Source organism: Dasypus novemcinctus, chromosome 14 (assembly GCF_030445035.2).
Source record: "Dasypus novemcinctus isolate mDasNov1 chromosome 14, mDasNov1.1.hap2, whole genome shotgun sequence".
Taxonomy (NCBI): domain Eukaryota; kingdom Metazoa; phylum Chordata; class Mammalia; order Cingulata; family Dasypodidae; genus Dasypus; species Dasypus novemcinctus.
Genome location: NC_080686.1, coordinates 103,980,669 through 104,003,558, shown reverse-complemented (window position 1 = coordinate 104,003,558; position 22,890 = coordinate 103,980,669). Strand labels below are relative to the sequence as shown.

At 52.8% G+C, this 22,890-nt stretch overlaps 1 protein-coding gene across 1 annotated transcript in view; it reads left to right on the top strand.

Moving 5' to 3' along the window:
* AGO2 (argonaute RISC catalytic component 2) overlaps nucleotides 1-22,890 on the top strand; it is a 108,765-nt gene that overhangs the window by 43,272 nt on the left and 42,603 nt on the right. Inside the window, 1 exon segment of the mRNA XM_058276091.2 lies at nucleotides 19,722-19,917. Within this exon segment, the coding sequence (XP_058132074.1) occupies nucleotides 19,722-19,917 (196 nt within the window).

Genomic DNA, 22,890 nt, shown 5'->3' with positions numbered 1-22,890 from the left:
TCAGAGAAATTGTAGAATCTTATATAGGTTGTCAGTATTATTATTATTTTTTTAATTTTAAAAACATTTATTGAAGTATTCGTATATGAGCATACATAAACAATAAGTATGTAGTAAAAGTTGTGAACTTACAAAACAAACATGTGTAACATCATGCAGGGCTCTCATATATCATCCTACCACCGATATCCTGCATTGTTGTGAAACATTTGTAGCAGATTATGAAAGAGCATCGTCACAGTATCCCTACTAACTACACTACACATTTTACATTTGGTGTGTTTTTCCCACACCCCATCCTATTATTTTTGTGTTCATAAACCGTACAGCCCCTCCAAATGTACATTCGGTCAATCACAGAGCTGTGCAGTCTTTACCCCAATCAACATCCAAAAACAACAACAAAAAACAAGCCACCATTGCCCCCATATGCTCGCACTGCTAACTACAAATCCTGTGGTGTGCTTGCAACATTTCATTTCCAAATACTTACTAACAACTTTTTACTAATTCTGCATGGATCAAGCCTCAGCCTTCCATTTTCTAACCACATTCTCTTCTTTGGTGACTTATATTCTAGCTATTAACTTTATGAGTTTGCTTATTGTCTTTAGTTCATAATGGTGAAGTCATACAATATCTGTGCCTGGCTTGCTTCACTCTACATAACGTCCTACGGGTTCATCTGCGTTGTCATAAGCTTCACGACTCTGTTCTCCTTACAGCTGAATAATACTCCATCATGTGTACGCACCGCGGTTTGTTTGTCCATTCTTCACTCGATTGACATATGGGTTGTTTCCATCTTTTGGCAAATGCGAATAATGTCACTGTGAACATTGGGGTGCAGATGTCTGTTCGTGTCCCTGCTGTCGGTTCTGCTGAGTATACACCCAGTAGTGGTATTGCCGGGTCCTGTGGTAGGTCCCTTACGAACTGCCAAACAGCCCTCCACAGTGGCTGTGATTCCCACCAACTGCGAATGCGTGTTCCTGTCTCCATATCCTCTCCAGCACTTGTAGGTTTTTTTTTTTAATAGTGAACATTCTAGTAGGTGTGAAATGATATCTCATTGTAGCTTTGATTTGCATTGCCCTAATAGCCAGAGATGTTGAATTTTTTTTTCATGTGTTTTTTGGCCATTTGTATTTCTTCTTTAGAGAAAAATGTCTCTTCAGGTCTTTTGCCCATTTTTTAATCGGGTTTGTCTTTTTCTTGTTGAGTTGTAGGATCTCTTTATGTGTCATGGATGTTAGACCTTATCTAATTTTTCTTTCGTTGCTCATGCTTTGGGTGTAAGGTTTAAGAGACCCCCACCTACTGCAAGGTTTTGTAGATGCGCCCCTGTGTTACCTTCTAGGAATTTAATGGTCCTAGCTTTTACGTTTAGGTCTTTAATCCATTTTGAGGTGATGCTTATAGAGGGAATGAGACAGGAGTCCTCTTTCGTTCTTCTGGTTATGGATATCAAGTTCTCCCAGCACCACCATCCTGTTCCAGAAAAGTGGACTTGGTAGGCTTATCAGAAATCAGTTGACCTTACAGGTGCAGGTCTCTCTTTGGACTCTCAGTTCAATTCCATTGATCAATGTATCTCTCTCTATGCCAATAGCATGCTGTTTGGGCTGTGTTTTGTGGCCTCTGCTTTTTGGTTGTAAGAAAGAGAAAGTACACTCCCACCCCAAAATTATTGAAAGTTATTAAGGCTTTTTTAAAAAATTTCTTTGGGTGTCTTTGTTTCATTTAAAAATACTATCTATTTACAGTTTGCACCCATCGGGAAGCTTCCTGTAATAAGTGGTGAGAGGGAACTCATCCTGTTGTTTCCCCTCAGGTACACAGAAGGCTGCCTCAGTGGCTGCCCTCTCTCCTTTTCCCCTTGGGCTGCGTGCCCCTTAGCCCAGCCCACCTCTCCTGGACACCACTGTGGCCCCCCAGGGCCACCTCCTTCCCCAGGCACTTGTGGTGGGATTTCTCGTTGCACCCCAGGGAGCAGGAGTGGAGCAGGTGTCCCAGGTACCCCGGACACCCCGGGTGAGGCGTACCTGCTTGCCACGGCCTCGGGGGCCCTACGGTGCTAAGTGAGGAGGGCACATGTCTCCCTAGTTCCCGGGTCTGTCGTTTGGTGGATTTCAGCAAATCTGCTCCCTGAAAGGAGTCACGGCAGCTTGGCACCACGGCAGAGCTCGTCCTTGGCAGCCCCTAAGACCTGTGCCCAAGCCCCGGCCCTCCCAGCTCGTAACGTCGGGGCGTGGATACCCCATCTTCCTAGCCATAAAAGGGGGTTCGTATTCACCGTAACTGTTTTGAGGGTTGATTGAAGTAATGTCAGTGAAGGTATTTTTGTAAAATTATGGGAGCTTAAAATACTAGTGCACATATTAGAAAGGGGAACGATATACTTTTTTGTGTCAAGAGCTGTTCTAGGAACCTAGGGTAAATCAGGTGTGTAAAAGAGTATCAAATTGATTGTTCAATTTCCTGACTGCTTAAGGGGGATGGGGAGCTGGAGGGTGGCAGGTGAGAGTCTTGTCTGCTTTGGTTGATAAAAAATGGATTTAGTTTTTTTTTGGGGGGGGGGAGGGAAGGGTTTTCCTGAAGTATGAGAGAAAAGGGTTAGGGGAGAGCATATGATTGGATTGATGGTGTTGGCCGAGGCGTCCACTGGAAACCACTCGGGCGTCAGGAGGTTGGGACTGGGACGCGTGCCTGGGGCGGGGCCGCCTGACTTTGTAGCGCCTGGTTCCTCGACTTCACAGCGATGGTGTGTGGCCTCTCGGGGACGACGTGAGGACAGAAGAGAGCGTGCGTGACACTGCCTTTTGTGCTGGAACGTGGCAGATGCTTGATGAGTGCTGACCGCCTCAGTGGAAATTGTAGACCGTTTGCAAAAGGTGGAGTAACGGTCTTCAGATGGACCCTAGAAAGATGCAGCATTGAGTTATAAATCGATAAGGGCGTTTCTACCAGGGCCATCTGTTCATTCACTGACCAGCTGTACGAAAACAGACGTAATCCCTGCCCTCACGGTGCTTACGTTGTAGTGGGGAGGTGAGTGCTAATCAGATGATCACAAAATCAGTGTGATAAACCCAAAACGAACAGCTCCAGAGAGGAAACAAGCAGTGTTTCACAGGCGGTTCCTTTTTGGTGTTTTCTTAGAGGAAACGGTAAAGTGTATGTACGCTATTGTCCAGTGCTTACAGCACACATTCTCGACAGTCTCTTGAGTGAGCCCCTGGTCTACGTGATAGAGCAGCAGTGATGACAACAGCGGTGGTATCGGCCGCCATTTTGGGGACCATTTCTGTGGGACATCATCTGTGCTTTTTCAGTATTCCTTTACTTCTTTGTATATGTTCTAGTATAGAGTTCCGTAAATCACAGAGGGTGTTTTTTAACTTGTGAGGGGAAAGTTTATTCTGGAAATGTTTGTGAGAAAAGGTTTTCTTTCTACGGATCACAGAGGTGGCTTTGGGGGCCATTTCTCAACGTGTGATAAATGTTGGTTAGGGTTTTGGGTTGAATCACCAAAACCCATTGAAAAACCCATTGTACAGGGGTTTGTGGGAAGATGGCAAAGCAGGAAGCTCCAGGAATCAGTTCCTCCACCTGCACGACAATTAAACAGGCAGAACTGTCTGAATCCACCTATTTTGAAACCCCGAAGTCCAGTAGGACACGGTACAGCATCCAGGGAAGGGTGGGAGGCAGGGCTGGTGAGTTAACCCGTCGTCGTTCTCACCAGGTGGAGGGCGCCGGCCCCAGCCCCAGCCCCACTCTCGGCAGGTGCAGTTGGGTTCTGCCCCCGGCGTAGCTTGCTGCTGCCCGAGAGGGACCCAAAAACCAGCCTTCCAAGATCGGGGCTGAGCATAAGCCGATCCCTGATCACGCTTTTGATGAGTGACTCAGGATCGCTGGGGACCCACTCTGAGGACGGCCAGAGGAGGCGGAGGAGACCTAGAGGCAGTGACCCCTCAGAGCTGCGGGAGCAGCTGGAGGGCTGCGTTTGGGAGTCAAGACAGAGCAGCCTGGGGCGCCTTTCCTGGACCCGCCCTCAGCCCCTCCCCAGGGCACTTGGGAGCAGGTCCTTGTCCCCTCGGTGGGTCCCTGCCCTTGTTCCAGCTGGGAAAGACTGACTTGGGAAACCCCTCTCCAGTGTACTCCCCAACCCCCTGAATTTGCCCTCCAGGCAAAAGCAGCTTGAGGAAATGAAAGCCTTGTCAGAATTGAGGCAGACAGCCTGGGGCAAAGGCTTACCTACTTTAAATTCTGCTTTGGAACACCCTGAAGAGGAAAAAAGTCTGTCTTCTGGGAAGTAGAGGGGACAGTCAAATTCCTGTCAACAGGGAAACTCTTAAGCAACCAGCAGGCACGTGCGGGGACTAGACCCAGCCCCAGAGAAGACAGGGAGGCCCCGGCACTCGGCACTCCCGTCTGCCTGGGGCGGCCCTCCCTGCCTGAAGGGCTGACGCTCAAGAAAGTCTGTCTTATCACCAGCTGGTCACAAAACCAAGAAACGGACATCTCAGGCCTTAAATCCTGGAGTTCACATCTAAAAATATTAAAATGTACAGCGTTTAACAAACCCTTACAAGACAAACAGGACATAATGGCCCATCCAAAGGAAGAAGGTGAAAATCCAGAAAGCAGCGGAGAGGAAGACCAGACTATGGACTTACTGAACAAAGACTTTAAAAAATGATCTTCTGTGTGCCCGAAGAGATGAAGGAAAATACAGAGGAAGAACTAAAGGATGCCAGGAAAACAGTGAAGGAGGAATATGAGAAGCTCAGTAGAGGTGGAAAATTTTAGAAAGGAACCAAAAGGAACTCCTGGAGCTGAAGACCACAATAACTGACACCAGAAATTCCCAGGAGGGTTTCAAGAGCAGATGTGAGCTGGCAGAGGAAAGAATCAGTCAATTCGAAGACAAAACAATTGAAATGAGTCAGGCTGAGGAGCAGAAAGAAAAAAGAATTATAAAAAGCAAAAATAGTCCAAGAGACCTCTGGGACCCATCAAGCATAGTATATGCATTGCCAGAGTCTCAGAAGGAGAAAGAAGAGAGAAAGGGACAGAGGGAATTTTCAAAGAAATAATGACAGAAAACTTCCAAAACCTAGTAAAAGACGTGGATACGTACCTCCAAGAAGCCCGGAGAACACCAAACAGGGTAAGCATGAAGAAAAATACCACGCCATCAAATATAGGTCAAACTGTCGAATAAAAAGGACAAGGAGAGAGTTCTGAAAGCTGCAGGAGAAAAGCAACGTGTTGCGTACAAGGGAGCCCCAGTGAGACTGAGTGCTGATTTCTCACCAGAAACCGTGGATGCAGGAAGGCAGTGGGTTGAGACGCTTGAAAAGTGCTGAAAGAAAACAACTGCCAGCCAGGAATATCTGACGAGCTTTTCTTTCAGAAATGAGGGAGAGATTAAGACATTCTCAGATAAATAAAAGCCGGGGGAGTTCATCACAGTTAGACCTGTTAACAAGCAGTGCTTAAGGGGAGTTCTTCAGGCTGAAAGGAAAGAAAGGCCTCTGATGAAGGTAGCCTTCGGATATTTTTTTTGGTGGGCAAATCTACTTCTTATTTCCTACAGGTGTAAAAAGGCAGAGATTGACAGAATGAATAAAAAAACATGACCCAATTATATGCTCTCTGTAAGAGTCACTATAAATTCAAAGACATAAGTGGGTTAAGAATGAAAAGATGGGGAGAAATACCATGCAAATAGTAACCGAAAGACAGCTGAGGTAGCTATCCTAATATGAGACAAAATGAACTTTAAATAAAAAAAACTCGAGGAGCTAAGACTGTCATTATATATTGATAAAAGAGTCAATTCACCAAGAAGACATAACAATTATACACCTGCATGTACCTAACAGTAGAACCCCAAAATATAGAAAGGAATTACCGACAGATTTGAAGGGAGAAATTGTCGGTTCTGCATTAACAGTAAGATACTTTAATATACCACTTTGGGTATTGGATAGAACATCTCATCCGAAGATGAATAAGGAAATACAAGACTTGAACCACTCTCTAAACTAACTAGACCTAACACACATATAGAACACTTCACCTAACAGCAACAGAATACCCATTCTTCCCAAGTGTACGTGGATCATTCTCTAGTATAGGCCATAGCTTAGGTCACAAACATGTCAATTCAAAAATTTTGAAATCATTCAGTGTATCTTCTATGACCAGAATGGAATGAAGCTGGAAATCAGTAATGGAGGGAGAAAAAATGAAAATAACAACAACAGAAAAATGGAGGGAGAAATGGAAAATTCACAAATACATGAAAATTAAACAATATACTCTTTTTTTTTTTTAAACAACCAATGGGTTAAGGAAACCACAAGCAAAATTAGGAAATATCTTGAGGCAAATGGAAATTGACATACAACATTCCAAAACTTATGGGTTGCAGCGAAAGCAGTGCTGAGAGGGAAATTTATAGTTGTAAATGCTTACACTGAAAAAGAAGGATTCCAAATCAGAGGACTAACTTCAAAACTGGAAGAACAGAAGAAGAGGAGCAAACTAAACCCAAAGCGAGCAGAAGGAAGGAAATAAAGATTAAAGTGGAGATAAATGAGATAGAGAATTAAAAAAACAGTAGAGAGAATCAAGAGTTGGTTGGTTCTTTGAAAAGATCGATAAAATTGACAAACCTTTAGCTAGACCTTTAGCTAGAGGCAAAAAAGGGAGAGCATACAACTGACTAAAATCAGAATAAAAAAGAGGGCAATGCTTCCATCCTCACTGAAATAAAAAGGACTATAAGAGGAAACAATGATCAACAATATGCCAACAAAATTAGATGGAAATGTAATAAAATTGATCGTGGTGCTGAAAGCACAACTCTGATTATACTGAGAGCCATTGATTGAAGACTTTGGATGGATTGTTTGGTGTGTGAACAGCACTGCTTTAAAAAAATCGCTCATACCAAAAAAGGAAAAAAACACCCCACAACGAGATACCATTTCACACCCACTAGAATGGTCATTATTAAAAAGACAGATAATTACTAAAAGTGTTAGGGTGTGGAGAAACAGGAACTCTCATTCATTGCTGGTGGGAACAGAATGTGAAGCTGCTGTGGGAGAGAGTTTGGTGGTTCATCAAAATGTTAAGTATAGAATTACCGCAAGACCCGGCAACTCCACCTATAGGTATATACCCAGAAGAATTGAAAGCAGGAACTGGAACAGATATTCACACACTCACGTTCATAGCGGCATTAGTCACAATTGTCAAAAGATGGAAGCAACCCCAGCGCCCATCAGCTGATGAATGGATAGGTAATATGTGGTATATACGTACAACGGGGTATTATTCCGCCTTAAAAAGGATGACGTTCTGAGGCATGCAACAATCTGCATGAACCTTGAAGCCATCGTGGTGAGTGAAATAAGCCAGGCACGAAAGGACAAATGTTGTATGATCTCACTGTTAGGAAATAATTAGAATAAGCAAGAAGTCATGGACTGCAGGTTACACAGGGGACAAGGCTTGGATAGGGGATAGGGGGATAAGGAGTAAAATGTAGAGTTTCTATTGGAACAGTGACAATGTTTTGGTCATGGGTGGTGGTAATGGTAGCAGAAAATTTTGAACATAATTAACAGCACTGAAATATGTCTAAATGTGGTTAAAAGGAAAAAGGTTGGGTTTTATATATAGTACTAGAATAAAAAAATTTTTTTAATCCATGGAACCGCACAACACAGTTGAACCCTAAGTTAAACCGTGGGCTGTAGTTATAAAAAAAATGTGCTTGCACCACTTGTAAGAAATGCAGCAACGCAAGGTGTAATGATAGGGTGGTGGGTGGGAACCCTGTATTTTCCGCGTGATTGTTCTGTAAACTCACAACTTTGCCAATAAAAAACCCCATTGTCTATGAAATTCAAGTTCACAATGAAAGTAAAGAACAGTGTTTCTAATCTGCATAGGGGTAGCTGGCTGTTTTATGATTAATCTTTAAACTGTGTATGTGTCATATCTTATGAATGTTTCATTGCTCACTGAAAAACCAGGCTAAATATTTTTAGAGCATTAGTCATTAAACCAGAAGGGTGAAACACGTCATTTTTGTCGCCGCCCTCTGTGGGTTTGGGGGAAGCGGGCGACGCGGGTCCCAGCCTGACTCACCAGGGCCTCCTTCCCCTGGGGCTTTTCGCTCCAGCTCTGCCCCCGCGCCGTGCCACCCACCCCGAGGGTGCAGCCCTGGCTGGGTGCCTAGAAGTCGCCTTCTTGGTTGGAATTCCCCCCCAGATTCTACCAGGGGTGAACATAAAACACTTAGAGGAGCCGTCCCCGAAATGGGGGCAACACTCTTCCAGAGCTCCCGCCAGCTGCTGCCGGAGTGCCCTCGGGCAGGTTCCCGCGTCTCCTCGGTCCTCTCCCGAGTGGGGCCGGTGGCCCAGCTTCCCGGAGGCAGTGATGGCTGGAAGCGAAAGTCCCTCCTGCCGCAGGCGCAGCCTCTTGCTGGGTGGGGGACTTGCAGGTGTCCCTTGTCCCCCCAGGACAACGGACAGGTTTCCTTAGGGGCCCAGGGAGGCAGCAGTCACCATCAAGTACCTCTGGGCTGCCGGCATCCTGGGGCCAGCGCTTGTTGTCTCGTTGGAACACCGTCCACATCAGCTGCGCTGCCCAGGCGAGCGGTGCCCGGGCGTCGGGCTGCCCCAGCCGGGCTCCCTCAGGCCAGAAGGAGCCTGCCCTCACCGCGCCTCCCTGTGCTGGGGGCTGGCCCCAGGACATGGGCCTTCTCTGGCCTCTTCTGTCTCTGTTCACTCTTTCTGCCCTCCTTGACCTGGGGTGAGCAGGGTTGTACTTTGAGATGATTTTGCCAGGCTTTGGCTGTCGGGGGACTGGAGTGATTTAGGTGTCAGGACCGCCGACCCATGCAGGCCCCTGCAGGTCCGTGCAGAACTGTGCAGGCCCATGCAGAACTGCGCAGGCCCGTGCAGGCCCGTGCAGAACCTTGCAGAACTGATAGGCCCATGCAGAACCTTGCAGAATTGTGCAGACCCATGCAGGCCTGTGCAGAACCTTGCAGAACCAGTAGGCCCATGCAGAACCTTGCAGACTTGTGCAGAACTGTGCCGGCCCGTGCAGAACCTTGCAGAACCATGCAGGCCTGTGCAGAACCTTGCAGAACTGTGCAGGCCCGTGTAGGCCCGTGCAGGCCCGTGCAGGCCCGTGCAGGCCCGTATAGGCCTGGAGTTCGGCTGGGCAGTTGAGCCTGACATGGGAGCACGTGCTGCCAACGGCCCATGGGTCTCGGTGCCCGGCCAGGTGGCAGTCGGGCCGGGTTGGGTCTGTGCTCCTGGTCCGCAGCCGGCTAGCTGGCTGCCCGGTCCCACAGCCTCAGTCATGCACATGCTGTGGCCTGTCGTCGTCTTTCTCCAGCTGACGTGAGCAGACACCGCCGCCTGTGTCTGGACTGTTCGTTACGAGAATGCCGCCATCATTGCGCCCAGGAGGCTGCGAGTGCCGTTCAGTCCGCGGGGGCGGCCACGGGAGCGACCTCCCTGTGCAGACGACAGGTGAGCTCGGCAGGTGGCCCCCAGACATGCTCCTCCTCCAGGAGGGGCCAGTGGGCAAGGCCTGCCTTCGGGGCTGGGCCCTGACGAGCCGCTGCCATCGTCCCTCCTGCTCTGTCGCCCTGGATGTGGGGCACCGTCCTCGCTCGGGCCCAGGCCGGCAGCCCGGCATGTGTCCCCTTGGTGCCAGTGGCCTGGCGCTGCGCTGGTCCCGTCTTTGCCTTGTGACCTCCAGCCACAGCCCTACCTCAGGTGGGGGCGGGGTAGGCGGGGCTTGACGAATACCTCGGGCGCCAGGGAGCTCTGCCTCTCCAGGTCCCGCTGCGGCCCTTGGCACGCCCAGCGCCACCCAGCAGCTTTGGCAAGCGATGTGTCGCAGCAGACGGGCAAACGGACCTTGAGCCCAAGCCTCTGGCTCCACTTGCCAGGAGCCAACGCTGCTTATTGCAAGAGCCGGGCTCCTTGTTGATTTACGCGTTCCTCTGTGACTGAGAAGATTTTCCCTAAGGAATATTTAACTCACCCAGCAGTGAACAATCAAGCAGATCATTTTGTTTTTCTAAAGGTCAGATAACTCATAATATGATGTGGCGGAAGGAACACCGCCTTCCGGACGGGGGCGGTGGCAGGAAACACGGCTGCCAATCATGCCAGCCCCTTCTGGGCAGCCGGTGCCTCTGTCGCTCTCGCCCTGCCTAGTGCCCCCGCCCAGACCAGCGAGGCCGGGTCTCGCTCGGTTGTGTCCCCTGACCCCTGCCACGGAGCTGGGCCCCGGGCGGTGACTCAGAGCAGGTGGGTGGGTGCGGGCGGGCTCTTCTCTTCCGGCTCCAAATTCTGCGCCTTATTCCATGTCACCTGTGGTTCAGGGCGTGGTTCCAAGCCCTGGTGTGTGCTGGCGTCTGCACTTGTCCCCGAGCCTGCGCCCAGGAAAAGCCTGCGCGAAAGGCTGGGTCCGTAGGGTGGGGCGAGGCCGCAGCGAGCGAGCGAGCGAGCTTTCTCTGCACACTCGTCTGCACGCCCGCCCACGTGCCCGGCCCACCGTTTGAAATGCTCTTTCGTGTGCCTAAATACGTGGACACATTGTAGCAGAAATGAAAGCCTTCTCCGAACAGAGGGACTCATCCCTTCGCTTGTCCCCGGAGAGCGGCTGGCCATGCCGGCCATCGGCGAACGGCCCGGCTTTTCCCAGCTGGCCCCCCTCGCCCAGGTGACGCCCTGACCATGTGCGGGGAGGACCGTCAGCGAGCTGCAGGCCCGGCCCTCGGCAGCACCGGGCCGTCCTGATCGCAAACCCGGAGGCCACGCAGCCTGACTCGTGAACGCGCTGTCCGTCAGGGATGGCCGTCCCCCGTGCGGCAGTTTCCACAGACGGGCCCTCGCCGGCCTGCAGGGCCTGGGCCGGCTGTCTACGGGACTCCCGTCAGGTGGCCGGGCTCACGGGCTCCAGGCGCTGCCAGCGGGCATTGCTGGGGCTGGAAGCGGCCGCTGCCCGGCCCACCTCACAGTTCTGTGACATTATTGCGAGTGGAAACACCGTCTTCCTTTGTCCGCTTAGAGCAGGGCTCCTTAAACCTTGGGGCCGCGGGTCCCTTGGCAGGATTGTGCCTTTCAAGGCACAACGCAGAATCCGCAGGATTACAAAGAAAGCCAATTATACTGGAATACGGTTGTCAAAATACTAAAACAATGTGTGAAAAAGTAACCAATGACTATTCATGTTTAAAACAGAGATGTAGCAGCCAGTTAACGGTTTTGAAGTAGCGATGTGCTTTTATGAGTTACCCTGGGACGAGATGCGAGTGCTTTGGTGTTTTCCGCCGGCGTCCCCAGAACTGCTTGTCCGGCTGTGGCCTGCCGTCTGCGTCCCTAGGCAGGGAGAACGCTAGGTTAAGTCAGAGGCTAGGAAGACAAAGGCGTGGAGTGCTCCCGCGCAGACCCCGGCTGACGCCCCCCCTCGCCTGGTGCTCGGGCTCCTGTAGGACTGGGCTTCTAGTCTCTTTAAGTGGCGAGCAGGTCAGGCCAGCTGTGGAGGTGAGGCCTTGCGCAGGGAAGGGCCAGGCCGGGGGGCACAGGGGTGATGTGGGGAGGCCCGGGGACCTGCCTGCAGTGACGGACCACAGGTTGTAGTAATCCGCTCATCCAAGGGGCCAGGACACTAAGGAAGGAAAAGGATGGAACCCCGTTAGCCGGGAGCCACAGCTGGGGGCGGCGGTGGGTCTGGGATGCAGGCAGGGGTCGTGGGGACCAGTGCCCACCGTCCATCTGCCTGGGTGTCCTCCGCGCTGCTGGGTGGCTCCTGGCTCAGAGAGGGGAGCTGTCAACACCTGCTCTTGAGGCGCACATGGTGTGACGGCGTCGACCTGTCCAGAAGGGGAAGCACAGCGGGATGGCCGAGGTGGCCGAGGGGCTTCCCGATGGGCCCGGGCCCCTGCGGCAGTGGGGACGGGGCGTGGTGTCCATGCTTGGCCCCTCCTCCTGGGCAGTGCGCTCTGGGGGCGCTGCCTGAGCTCATGGACAGGTGCCTGGCTCCTCTGCGAGTTGGCTCACCCAGAGGTCAGGGTGGGCTCTGAGGGCACAGCCGGGTGGGCGGGGCACTGCCAGTGGGTGGGGCATACCCGGTGGGCGGGGCGGGGCCTTGTACTGAGCACCTCCAGGCTACCTGGACCTGGGCTTCCACGCCCAGGATGTAGGTGGAGCCATTTGTACAAGGTCTTGACCTGACCCTGACTTTAAAACGAAAATCTGGAAACCACTGATGTCACTAGGAGATAAGTAACTACTCATTAAAAATGAGTTTTGGGAAATAGTTCATCTGCATAATGTAGTGTTAAGCAAAAGAAGCAGGGTATAAAAGTCCATTATTCCAACTTAGCACATGCTCACACAATTATGTAAGGACGTAGAAAAAAACATTTCAAGTCATTACCTTTTTTCTTCTCCTAAGGTGTAGGAGGGATTGAACCTGGGACCTCGCACTTGGAAAACAGACACTCAGGCACTGTGCCACACCTGCTCTCACCAAGTCATTATCTCTGAGTGGTGGCCTGAGGGGCCATTTTTACATTATTTTAATATTTCTGTATCTTGTGTCACAAGTGTGTATTCTGGTACCTGGGGAAAAGACCACACTGTGTGAAGAAGTGACCATCAGAGCCACCTTCACTCTCAGGCTCACTCCTCCAGTTGCTGAATCGGGGGGCTCTGTGCTCTGTTGTTAGGGGGAGGCGAGGTTGGGGCGGTGGAGCAGCCAGTCCTGCCCATCTGTGTCCGGCGAGGTTTCTGGAAGGGCCCCAGGCCTGTACGGGCCCCTCAGGGAGGATTCCTGGGCCACGCATGGCGTGGCTCCCGGCTCTGCTGAGCCCCCACTCACGTCCCCGCTGCGTGGGGCCCGCGTGGCTGCTGGGTGCAAAGTGCGGACCAGCGGCTGGCTTGTTTCGCCCAGCACCCACTTCACGTTCTTTCCGGGGAGGGGGCTCACCCCCAGGAAACAAGGGGCTCTCCTCTTTTTCTGGTGCTGGTACATTTTTAATAAATACAGTAGACCATCTCAGAAAACCCTCCTGGTTCTTCAGTTTAGTGGCCTGGGCCTCCCACTTGCAAGCAGGCGAGAAGAAATCAGATATATATATATATTTTTTTAATTTGGTCCGTGTTTGCCAGTAAGTTACACGTTTTCCTGTAGGATCAGGGCCTTCTTCCCAAAGTGGTTGAAATCCAGGTTGTTGTATTTAAAGTGAATATGGCCCCCAAAGTGGGCCACAGCCCACCTGCAGCACGCCCCGGGGAGTGTGGCGGCGACGGGGGCTCACTCGGCCCGGAGCTGGCAGCCTGCCGCCCCGGCGGCTCACGCACCCGCCGTGGGAGCAGAGGCCCTTCCGGTGCCAAAGCCCCGACTTGTGGCTGGCTGGCCTGCTGGGGGCCCGGCCTTGGGGAGCTCTGAGGCCAAGACCCCCGCAGCTCGCCCAGCCTCGCCTCGGAGAAGCGGCCCCTGCAGGCCAGGGGGCTCCCGGGGGGCCTCCCGCCTGGCTGCGCCCCCTCCCCTCATCTCCAAGGGGACTGGTTGCCCGCGTGGCCGCTTCTGCCCTGGAGACCAGGTGGATGTCAGGAGGTTCCTGGGGGGTGCTTGTCGGGGGGTCCCTGTGCTGACGTTCTGCAGCGCCTCCCATCCCCCGGCTTCCGCTTGCTCGCGGTGCGGTGCCCAGCTCGCCGCGCGGCCCCTGCTGGCACCCGGGCTCCCCGGGGCTGTGAGCCAGTGACTCACCTGGGACGTCGGCCCCTCATCTACTACCTGTTTCTCTCCCTCCTTGAGATGTGGCTCCAAAAAAAGGGCTCTTGGAAAGCGGATTTGGCTCAACGGTTAGAGCGTCCGCCTACCACGTGAGGTCCAGGGTTCAAGCCCCAGGGCCTCCTGACCTCTGTGATGGGCTGACCCACGCGCAGTGCTGATGCGCGCAAGGAGTGCCGTGCCACGCAGGGGTGTCCCCTGCGTAGGGGAGCCCCATGCGCAAGGTGTGCACCCCACACTGAGCTGCCCCGTGCGAGAAAAGCACATCCCGCCCGGGAGTGGCGCCACTCTCACGGAGAGCTGACGCAGCAAGATGACGCAACAAAAAGCCACAGGTTCCCGGCGCCACAGGACAAGAATGCAAGCAGTCAGAAGAACACACAGCGAGTGGACAGAAAGAGTAGATAACTGGGGGAGGCGGGAAGGGGAAAGAAATAAGTAAAAAATAAATCTTAAAAAATAAAAAAGAAGAAAGGGATTTTAAGCAAATGTGCCTCCTGGGCTCTAGAAGGTGGCGTCTGCAGCACTCACGGAACGCTCGGCATTGACCGCGCCCTGTGCGGGTCCCAGGGGTTCCCCAGGGGGGCCCGAGCCCTTAGGTGCGGGGGGCCGTGCTCGCAGGGGCCGCGACTGCAGCCCGGTGACCCCCGGGCAAGGAAGGAGGCTCCTCCTTCCCCACCCCAGAGCCACGACTCCGACGCAGTCAGGACCAGCCCTGGCAGAAACGACGGGACACGGGGTCGGAGCAGCACCGCCCGACGAGCCGCCCTGCGGGAGCTGTGGCCGCGTGCGGCGGAGGAGATGCCGCCGGGGGTGACGAGGGACAGATTTCCTCCGCGAAGGGCAAGAAGACGCCTGCGCGGCCGGCCCCAGGGGTCGCGGCGGAGCCTGGAGCACCGGGACCTGGGCCCTGCTGCGCAGCCGGCGCCAGCTTGGGGCTCTCCTTGGGGAGGCTTCCCGCGCGCCGCCCAGGCTGCCCTGTACCCCACCGGGGCCGGGGGAGCACATGTCCCCAGCGGCTGCCTCAGTGGGCCCGCCCGTGGCGCGATCGCTCTTGCACTGCGCTCCCTAGATCCCAGCGGCGTTCCGGGCCACAGACGGTGTCTGGCAGTACCAGGGAAGGAAAACGGGGTGTGGGCGAGGGTGCCCAGGCACCCACCCCCAGGCGACGTTAGCACTGCTCTGACTGCCCGTCCCCGGCTCTGTCCCCCGGGCCTCAAGGCGTCTGGGTTCCCTCGTGGTGCCAGGTGCTCCCGGCCGAGGCCCCTTGCCCTCCCACTCCTCTGTCCCAGAGCCGCCTCTGCTCGTGGAGTGCCGCACTCCGGATGTCTCCCTCCTGCTGTACTTTTTTTTTCAAGATTTATTTTTATTTCTCTCCCCTTCCCCCCCTACCCCCTGTTAACTGCTCTCCGTGTCCACTCGCTGTGTGTTCCTCTGTGTCCGCTGGCATTCTTGTCGGGCGGCACTGGGAAACTGTGTCTCTTTTTGCTGTGTCAGCTCTCCGTGTGTGCGGCACCGCCCTGGGTAGGCTGCACTTTTTTTTCACGCGAGGCGGCTCTCCTTGCAGGGTGCACTCCTTGTGTGTGGGGCTCCCCTACACGGGGACACTCTGCGCCACAGCACTCCTTGCATGCATCACCCTGTGCATGGGCCAGCGCCACACCGGCCAGGAGGCCCTGGGTTTGAACCCGGGACCCTCCATATGGTAGGTGGACGCTCTGTCAGTTGAGCCACGGCCACTTCCCATCCCTGCTGTACTTTGACCTCTCTAGCGTTTGGTTCTGACTCCTCCTGCTTGTTTTGGTTGCTTATACTTGGGACTCACAGTGAATTATAAAAATAGATGTGAGGCATCTCCGAGGACTTAGAGGTTCAGCAGAGATTAATATTCTTCAGTAGTTTCCTTCCCAAAGGTACAAAACCCATGGGCCCTCCTCCCACCTCTCTGCTTGGAAGCCCGTTAGGGTTTCCTGTGACTTTCTATTCCATCTGCCAGGCCACGGAGCAGCAGTGTGTTCATTATTAAAAGCTAGAAGTAAGGAAGAAACAGCCTGTGGATTTTTTTTCGTGAATAAACCACCATTGCTTCCCCCACCCCATTGCTTTTGTTAATACAACTTGGTAACACGAGATGGTGAACGGTGCTCGTTTTTGTTGCTTCCCACGGCAGCTGTGGACGTAGCAGGGTTGGGGGTAGGCGCTCTCGGATAAGCAGGCTCAGCCCGAGAAGTCGACCCGGCATCTAATCTGCGCCAGCTGGTGGATTTAAGTCAACGCCATCAGCTCCCTAGGGGCCTCCTGCGTGGTGGATGGGGGTGGCGTTGGCGCAGGGTCTGGGCCTGGGCTCGTTCCCCTTCCAGCCGGCCTCTGCTCTGGGTCCTGCCTCCGCACAGCCCAGGGACGCTCCCTGTGACCCGGGACGCGCTCTTGGGCAGTGGTTCCTTTCCTCTGTGGATTCCCATTTCCCGAGGCTGACGTGGGGCGCTGTGCCTGGAGATGGCCTCTAGCCAGCGCGCTTTTTGTAGCTCAGTCTCTGTTTCCACGTTCGCAAGACGCCTCTTGCTGAACAGACGTGACCCACTGGCAAGCAGCCCACGCGTGAGCTTGTCTTGGATTTGCCTCGGCGCCGCGCGCCCAGGAGAGCTCAGCCCACGAGCAGGGAGAGGCACGCTCGCCAGCCCGGCAGGCCCGTGTGGACAGCGGCGTCCACCCCGCGCCATGGTCAGTGTGGCCGGCGAGCTCAGGAAAGGCAGGCAGACTTCCCCGTTTGAATACGTTCGTTCCGAAATCACCCTTTGGAAGTGGCACGTGGGCGGCTGGAGAGCACAATTTATTTTCATACCGTGGCTCCTAGCACAGTGCCTGGCACACAAGAGCACACCATGCTTGGAAGGGAGTGTTTTACATCCTCTGTGCAGTAAGTCGCCTGGCGAGTGGAGTCCTGAAGGCCTCCAGGTGTAACTCTGCCAGTAATAGCCTTGAAAGCGTATTATTAAAGAACGCAAAAAAGTAACTCAAGGACTCCCTAAGTTTTCTTGGCTCAGAAATGCAGGGAGGCCAGCTTATATATTTTTTTCATCTTTTTAATATTATTTTTAATAGAGTACTTTTGTTTCTGGTGAATGTCACTATGGATTGAATATGTGGATTTTTAATTTTTATTTTTATGGAGAGGATCTTTTCTTCTTTTTTCTTTTTTTTAAGGGTTTATTTATCTATTCCTCCCTGTCCTCACTGTTTTACATGCGCTCTTCTGCTTGTCTTCATTTGTTTAGGAGGCACCAGGAACTGAACCTGGGACCTCCCATGTGGGAAGGAAGCACCCAATCGCTTGAGCCACTTCTGCTCCCTGCTTGCTGTGTCCCTCATTGTGTTATCTTATTGCGTTGTCATCTTGTTGTGTTGTCATCTTGTTGCAGCAGCCCGTCACTTCAGCTTGCTGTCTTGCTCGTCTTCTTTAGGAGGCACTGGGAACCGAACCCGGGACCTCCCACATGTAGTAGGCAGGCGCCCAAGGGCTTGGCTACATCCGCTCCCCTCTCCTCTCCTCCCCTCCCCTCCCCTCCCCTCCCCTCCTTTCTCTTCTCTTCTTTTTTCTTTCTTTTCTTTTAACAAGGGCATTTGATGAAAATGTAAGTTACTCTGTTATAAGATAAAATGTTTATTGCTTTTTTCCTGAAGCCACAGTTTGAACTTAAAGCATTCCCTGGTTAAATTAATGGTTTAAATAGTAGCAGAGGAGTGGGGCTACTTGACAATTTTTGCTCCTTTGATTACAAATAAGCCTTGTCCCTCTGGACTTGTCTCTCCTGCTTGTAATTCACGCGTCTTTTCTTATGTGAAGAAGGTAAACGCATGGCAAGAGTGATAACCAGTGAGGTAGGGTGATGCATTGAGTAGCGGGTCACGCGTTGCCTTGTGGAGACGCTCCCCAGGTGGAGGGCGCTGGCGGCTCCCGGGTGGCGGTGCTGGCGGCTCCCCGGGTGGAGGGTGCGCTGGCGGCTCCCGGGTGAAGGGTGCTGGCGGCTCCCAGGTGGCGGTGCGCTGGCGGCTCCCCGGGTGGAGGGTGCGCTGGCGGCTCCCGGGTGGCGGTGCGCTGGCGGCTCCCGGGTGGCGGTGCGCTGGCGGCTCCCCGGGTGGCGGGTGCGCTGGCGGCTCCCCGGGTGGCGGTGCGCTGGCGGCTCCCCGGGTGGAGGGCGCTGGCGGCTCCCGGGTGGCGGTGCGCTGGCGGCTCCCGGGTGGAGGGTGCGCTGGCGGCTCCCGGGTGGCGGTGCGCTGGCGGCTCCCCGGGTGGAGGGTGCGCTGGCGGCTCCCCGGGTGGAGGGTGCGCTGGCGGCTCCCCGGGTGGAGGGTGCGCTGGCGGCTCCCCGGGTGGAGGGTGCGCTGGCGGCTCCCCGGGTGGCGGTGCGCTGGCGGCTCCCCGGGTGGAGGGTGCTGGCGGCTCCCCGGGTGGAGGGCGCTGGCGGCTCCCGGGTGGAGGGTGCGCTGGCGGCTCCCCGGGTGGCGGTGCGCTGGCGGCTCCCCGGGTGGAGGGCGCTGGCGGCTCCCCGGGTGGAGGGCGCTGGCGGCTCCCGGGTGGAGGGTGCGCTGGCGGCTCCCGGGTGGAGGGCGCTGGCGGCTCCCCGGGTGGAGGGCGCTGGCGGCTCCCCGGGTGGAGGGTGCTGGCGGCTCCCCGGGTGGCGGTGTGCTGGTGGGCTGCTGAGGAAGAGGACCCCGAGTTGCACAGACACTTGAGGGCGGCGCCGGCCCAAACACAGAAGCCCCTGGAAGGTGTGATAAGTGGTTTCCAAGGCGAAGTGTGGCCCTGGGTGTGAGCGCTGGGCTGGCAGAGCTTGATTTTCTTGACTTCTCATGTCATAACCACCCTCCTTGGTGACTCCCAAGGTCCGCCGAAGAGTCCTCGGTGCCTTCCTTCCCTCGCGTTTATCTTAGGTGCATCCGGGGGTCTCGGGCCCTAGGGGGCTCACAGAGATTTGCCCTCAGGGCAGTCACGTTGCGGGGTGGGGGGGAGTGGGAATCTGGCGGGAGGGGAGGGGCTGGGCCAAGGCACCCCGTAACGCTGGAGCTGCGCCTCCAGGAGCAGTCCCCACGGGATTGCTGGGCAGGGGCCGTGACGCGCCAGGCTGTGAGGGGGACAAGGGCGTGGGGAGGGCTGAAGGCCGCCGAGCTGGGTCGTGACTTCCCGGATGCTGAGCTGGGTGCTGGGAAGCCAGGGGGGTGGGGAGCCGGGCGCAGTCCGCCGCGCTGGCCTGCAGCGTGGACGGCGGGCGAGGGCAGAAGCCGAGGAGCCGGGCTGCTGCTGATAGCCCCTGCGGGGTGGAGTGGGAGCCGGGCCGAGGCCGGAGGCCCGGAAGGACAGGGGCGAGTTAGGAGCGCAGGTGCAAAGCAGAGGCTGGTGCAGGAAGGCGTCTGGGGTCCGTGGCGTCGTGCCTGGAGGCACAGCCTGGGCTGGACGCAGTTGGCACGGGCTGCGAGCCTTTCCTTCCGCAGGAACTCGGTTGAGTTTAGGCATTCAGTGATCACCAACGGGAGAGATGAAAAGGGCCTGGGGAGAAAACCCCGCATTTCCGCAACTGGGCAGAGCAAGGACCGGGGGGAAGAGCTTGAGAAGGAAGTGTGACCAAGGGAGGCGGGCACGGGGCAGGTGGCGCGAACCCGGCACAGGGCCAGGGCGCGGGGGCGAGCTCCGGAACGTTCTGGGAAGGCGCTGGTGTCCGCGGAGGAGGGCCAGTGGGGGGGAGAGGGAGAGGACCAGGCGGGGCGGTGGGTCCTGGCCCGCGGGGCCCTGCGCCCAGCGGGCCCCCTGGCGAGGTTGCTGTGGCGCAGCCGCTTCTCCGGGTAACGGGCGCTGTTCTGCTCTCTTGCAGTGCTCGCACCTGCTGCGCCGCCGCCACCCCCCATCCAAGGATATGCCTTCAAGCCTCCACCTAGACCCGACTTCGGGACCTCTGGGAGAACAATCAAATTGCAGGCCAATTTCTTTGAAATGGACATTCCAAAAATTGACATCTATCATTACGAATTGGATATCAAGCCAGAGAAGTGCCCAAGAAGAGTTAACAGGTATTCTGTTTCATCCTTTGTCCATCTTGATGAATTTATAAATGTGGGTAACCTAGAAATGGAAATGACAAAAATTTGATTTAAACTCGCCAGTTCTCTGCACATCCTTCCGATTTTTTCCCCAGAATATTACAGCTGCACTTTTAAAAACAGTGCTTTTGTAGCAAGATAAAATTTTAAGTACAGCGAAAAGCACTCTTCGTTCAATTGAGATTTGACAAAAACGCATGTACCCATCCCTAGAGAAAGTTGCCTTGTGCCCTTCTCCCGTCAGCCTCCACCCCCCAAATGTCCCAGTTTCCGAGTTTGAATCACCACAGTCCGGTTTTCCCTTGGCATCTTGCTGGCCTGGCTTCTTTCACTCATAGTGCTGTTTTTACGATTCCTCCATGTTGTGCATATAGTAGCGTATTACTTTTATCCCTGAGGAATGCTTTATTGTATATATATTCCCTAATTTATTTATTCATCTTCCTAAGGCACATCGGAGCTACTCAGGTTTTGGCCATCACCAGTACAGCTGCTGTGGGCCGTGCTGTGCAAATGTTTTCCTTTCTCTTAGGTACACACCTAGGAGTGCAAATGCTGGGACCAAGGGCAGGTGTCGGTTTACCTGCATAGAGACCTGCCCAGGTGTTTCTAAAGCCCCGTGCTGTTTTGCTCGCCCGGCCGGCCCCGGTGTGTGAGGGTTGCACTTGCTCCGCATTCCTTGCCAGCGCTTGGTTTGGTCAGTCTCTTTGATATTTGCCGTTCGGGTGGATGTGTAATGATTTCTGTGTGGTTTTGTTTGCATTTCCATGATAACCGAGTTGAGCACCTTTTCATGTGCTTATAGGCCATTCAAATGTTATTTTTAGTAGAGTGTCAGTTGACATCTTTAGCCTCTTTTTTTTTTGTTGGGTTATTTCTATGGCCTTTTTGTTACTGATTTATAGGAGTGTTTAGTATATTCCCATATTCAGGTCTATATTGGGAATGTTTTTTCCCAGTCCAAGCCTTACCATTTCATTTTCTTATGGTTTCTTTTAATGAACAGAACATTTTAATTTTTGTCAAAGTCTAGTATGTTTTGTATCCTCTCCAAGAAATCTTTTCTACCACAAAGGCACAAAGATATTCAGTTTTCTACTAGAAGAATTCTAGTTTTGGCTTGTGTGTTGAATTGCTTTCGAACTAACGTTTCTGTTTGGCACGAGATAGGGGTCTAGTGAAAGCCCCTTTCCTCCATCTCTCGCCTGGGCACCTTTGTGAAGTATCGCTTGATTGTACATGTGTGGGTCTACTTCTGGACGCTCGCTTGCGTTCTCTTGACCTGTTTATCTGTCTTTAGGGAGAAACTCACTGTCTTGATTACTTTAGTTTTATAGTATGGTTTGTAATCAGAAATTAAGCCCTCCAGATTTGTTTTTCTTCTCAATTGTTTTGACTATTCTCAGTCCTTTGTTTTTCCAAATGAATTATAGAATCAGCTCGCCAGTTTGTACCAGACAGCTTTTTGGAAAAATTTTTAAAATTGATGGCTTTTAACCTATAGATGACTTTGTGAAGAATTGTCACTCTACATATCCCAGAACATGGTACAGCTCTCCATTTATTTAGGACCACTTTAAGTTCTCTTAGCAGGTTTTTGCAATTTTCAGTGTAGAGGTCTTTCATTAACTTCATTCTTAAGTATGCTTTGTTCTTTGAGGCTGTTTATTGTAAAGAGAATTTACAGTTTTTATTTTCTGGAGTGTTGGGGTGATTGCTAATGGGCATGGAGTTTCTCTTTCGGTTGAAGAAAATCTTCTGAGTGACGATTGTGTTGATGGTCGTTCAGCTCTGAATATACTAAACCATTTCATTATGCATCACTAAAGATGTTACTTTTTTTCCTTTGCCAACTCTTCGTTGCTAGTAAATAGACTTAAATTCAATATTTTTATTTGGACTTTGTCTCCTGAGACCTTTAGTTCTAGCAGGGTGTTTTGTTCTGTTGTAGGTTCCTTAGGATGCTCTAAGTAAGCAATCATGTTGTCTGTGAATAAAGGTGGTTTTATTTCTTTCTTCCCCGTTTTTGTGCATTTGATTCCTTTTTCCTTGCCTTATTGAAGTGGCCGGGAAATCCAGTGCAGTGTTGAGCAGAAGCGGCAAAGCAGGCGCTCTTGCCTTGTTTGCAGTCTTAGGGAGAAAGCAGTCAGTCTTTTTTTTTTTAAGGAGGTACTTGGGATTGAACCTGGGACCTCGTACATGTGACGCAAGCACTCAACCACTGAGCTGCCCTCGCTCCCCAGCGTTCGGTCTTCACTCTATAAAATATGAGATTTGCTGTAGGATGTTCGGGGATGCTCGTTAGGCTGAGGGAGTTATCTCCCTAATTTCCTGAGAAGTATCTTCATCACCGGGTGTTAAATTTTGTCAAATGTTTTTTTTTTGTATTTATTGAGGTGATCGTATGGTTTCTAACTTTTTTCCTGTTAATGTTGGAGAATTATGTAGATTTTTTTTCCCAGATGATTAATCAGCCTTACATTTCTGATATCCCATTTTGTTATGGTATGTTATTTTTGTATCTTGCTGGATTTATTTGTTAACATTTTGTTGAGAATTTTTGTGTTTGTGTTCCTAAGGTACATTGGCTTGAAATTTTCTCTTGTTAATTTTTTTTTTTTTTAAGATTTATTTATTTTTTCCCTTCCCCTCCTCCCACCCTGTTTTTTTTTTTCCCCTGTCTGTGTTTGTCTTCTCTTCTCATTTTCTCTCCTCTAGGATTCACCGGGCTTCGATCCTGTAGACCTCTGATGGGGAGAGAGGTTCCCTGTCAATTGTCCCACCTCAGTTCCTGGTTTCTGCTGCACTTCACCTCCACTCTCCCCCTTGTCTCTCTTTCGATGCATCATCACCTTGATGTGTGACTCACTTGTGCAGGGCCCTGGGTCACCACGCAGGCACTTGTGCAGGCGCTTAGTCACCACCCGGGCACTTGCTTGGGCA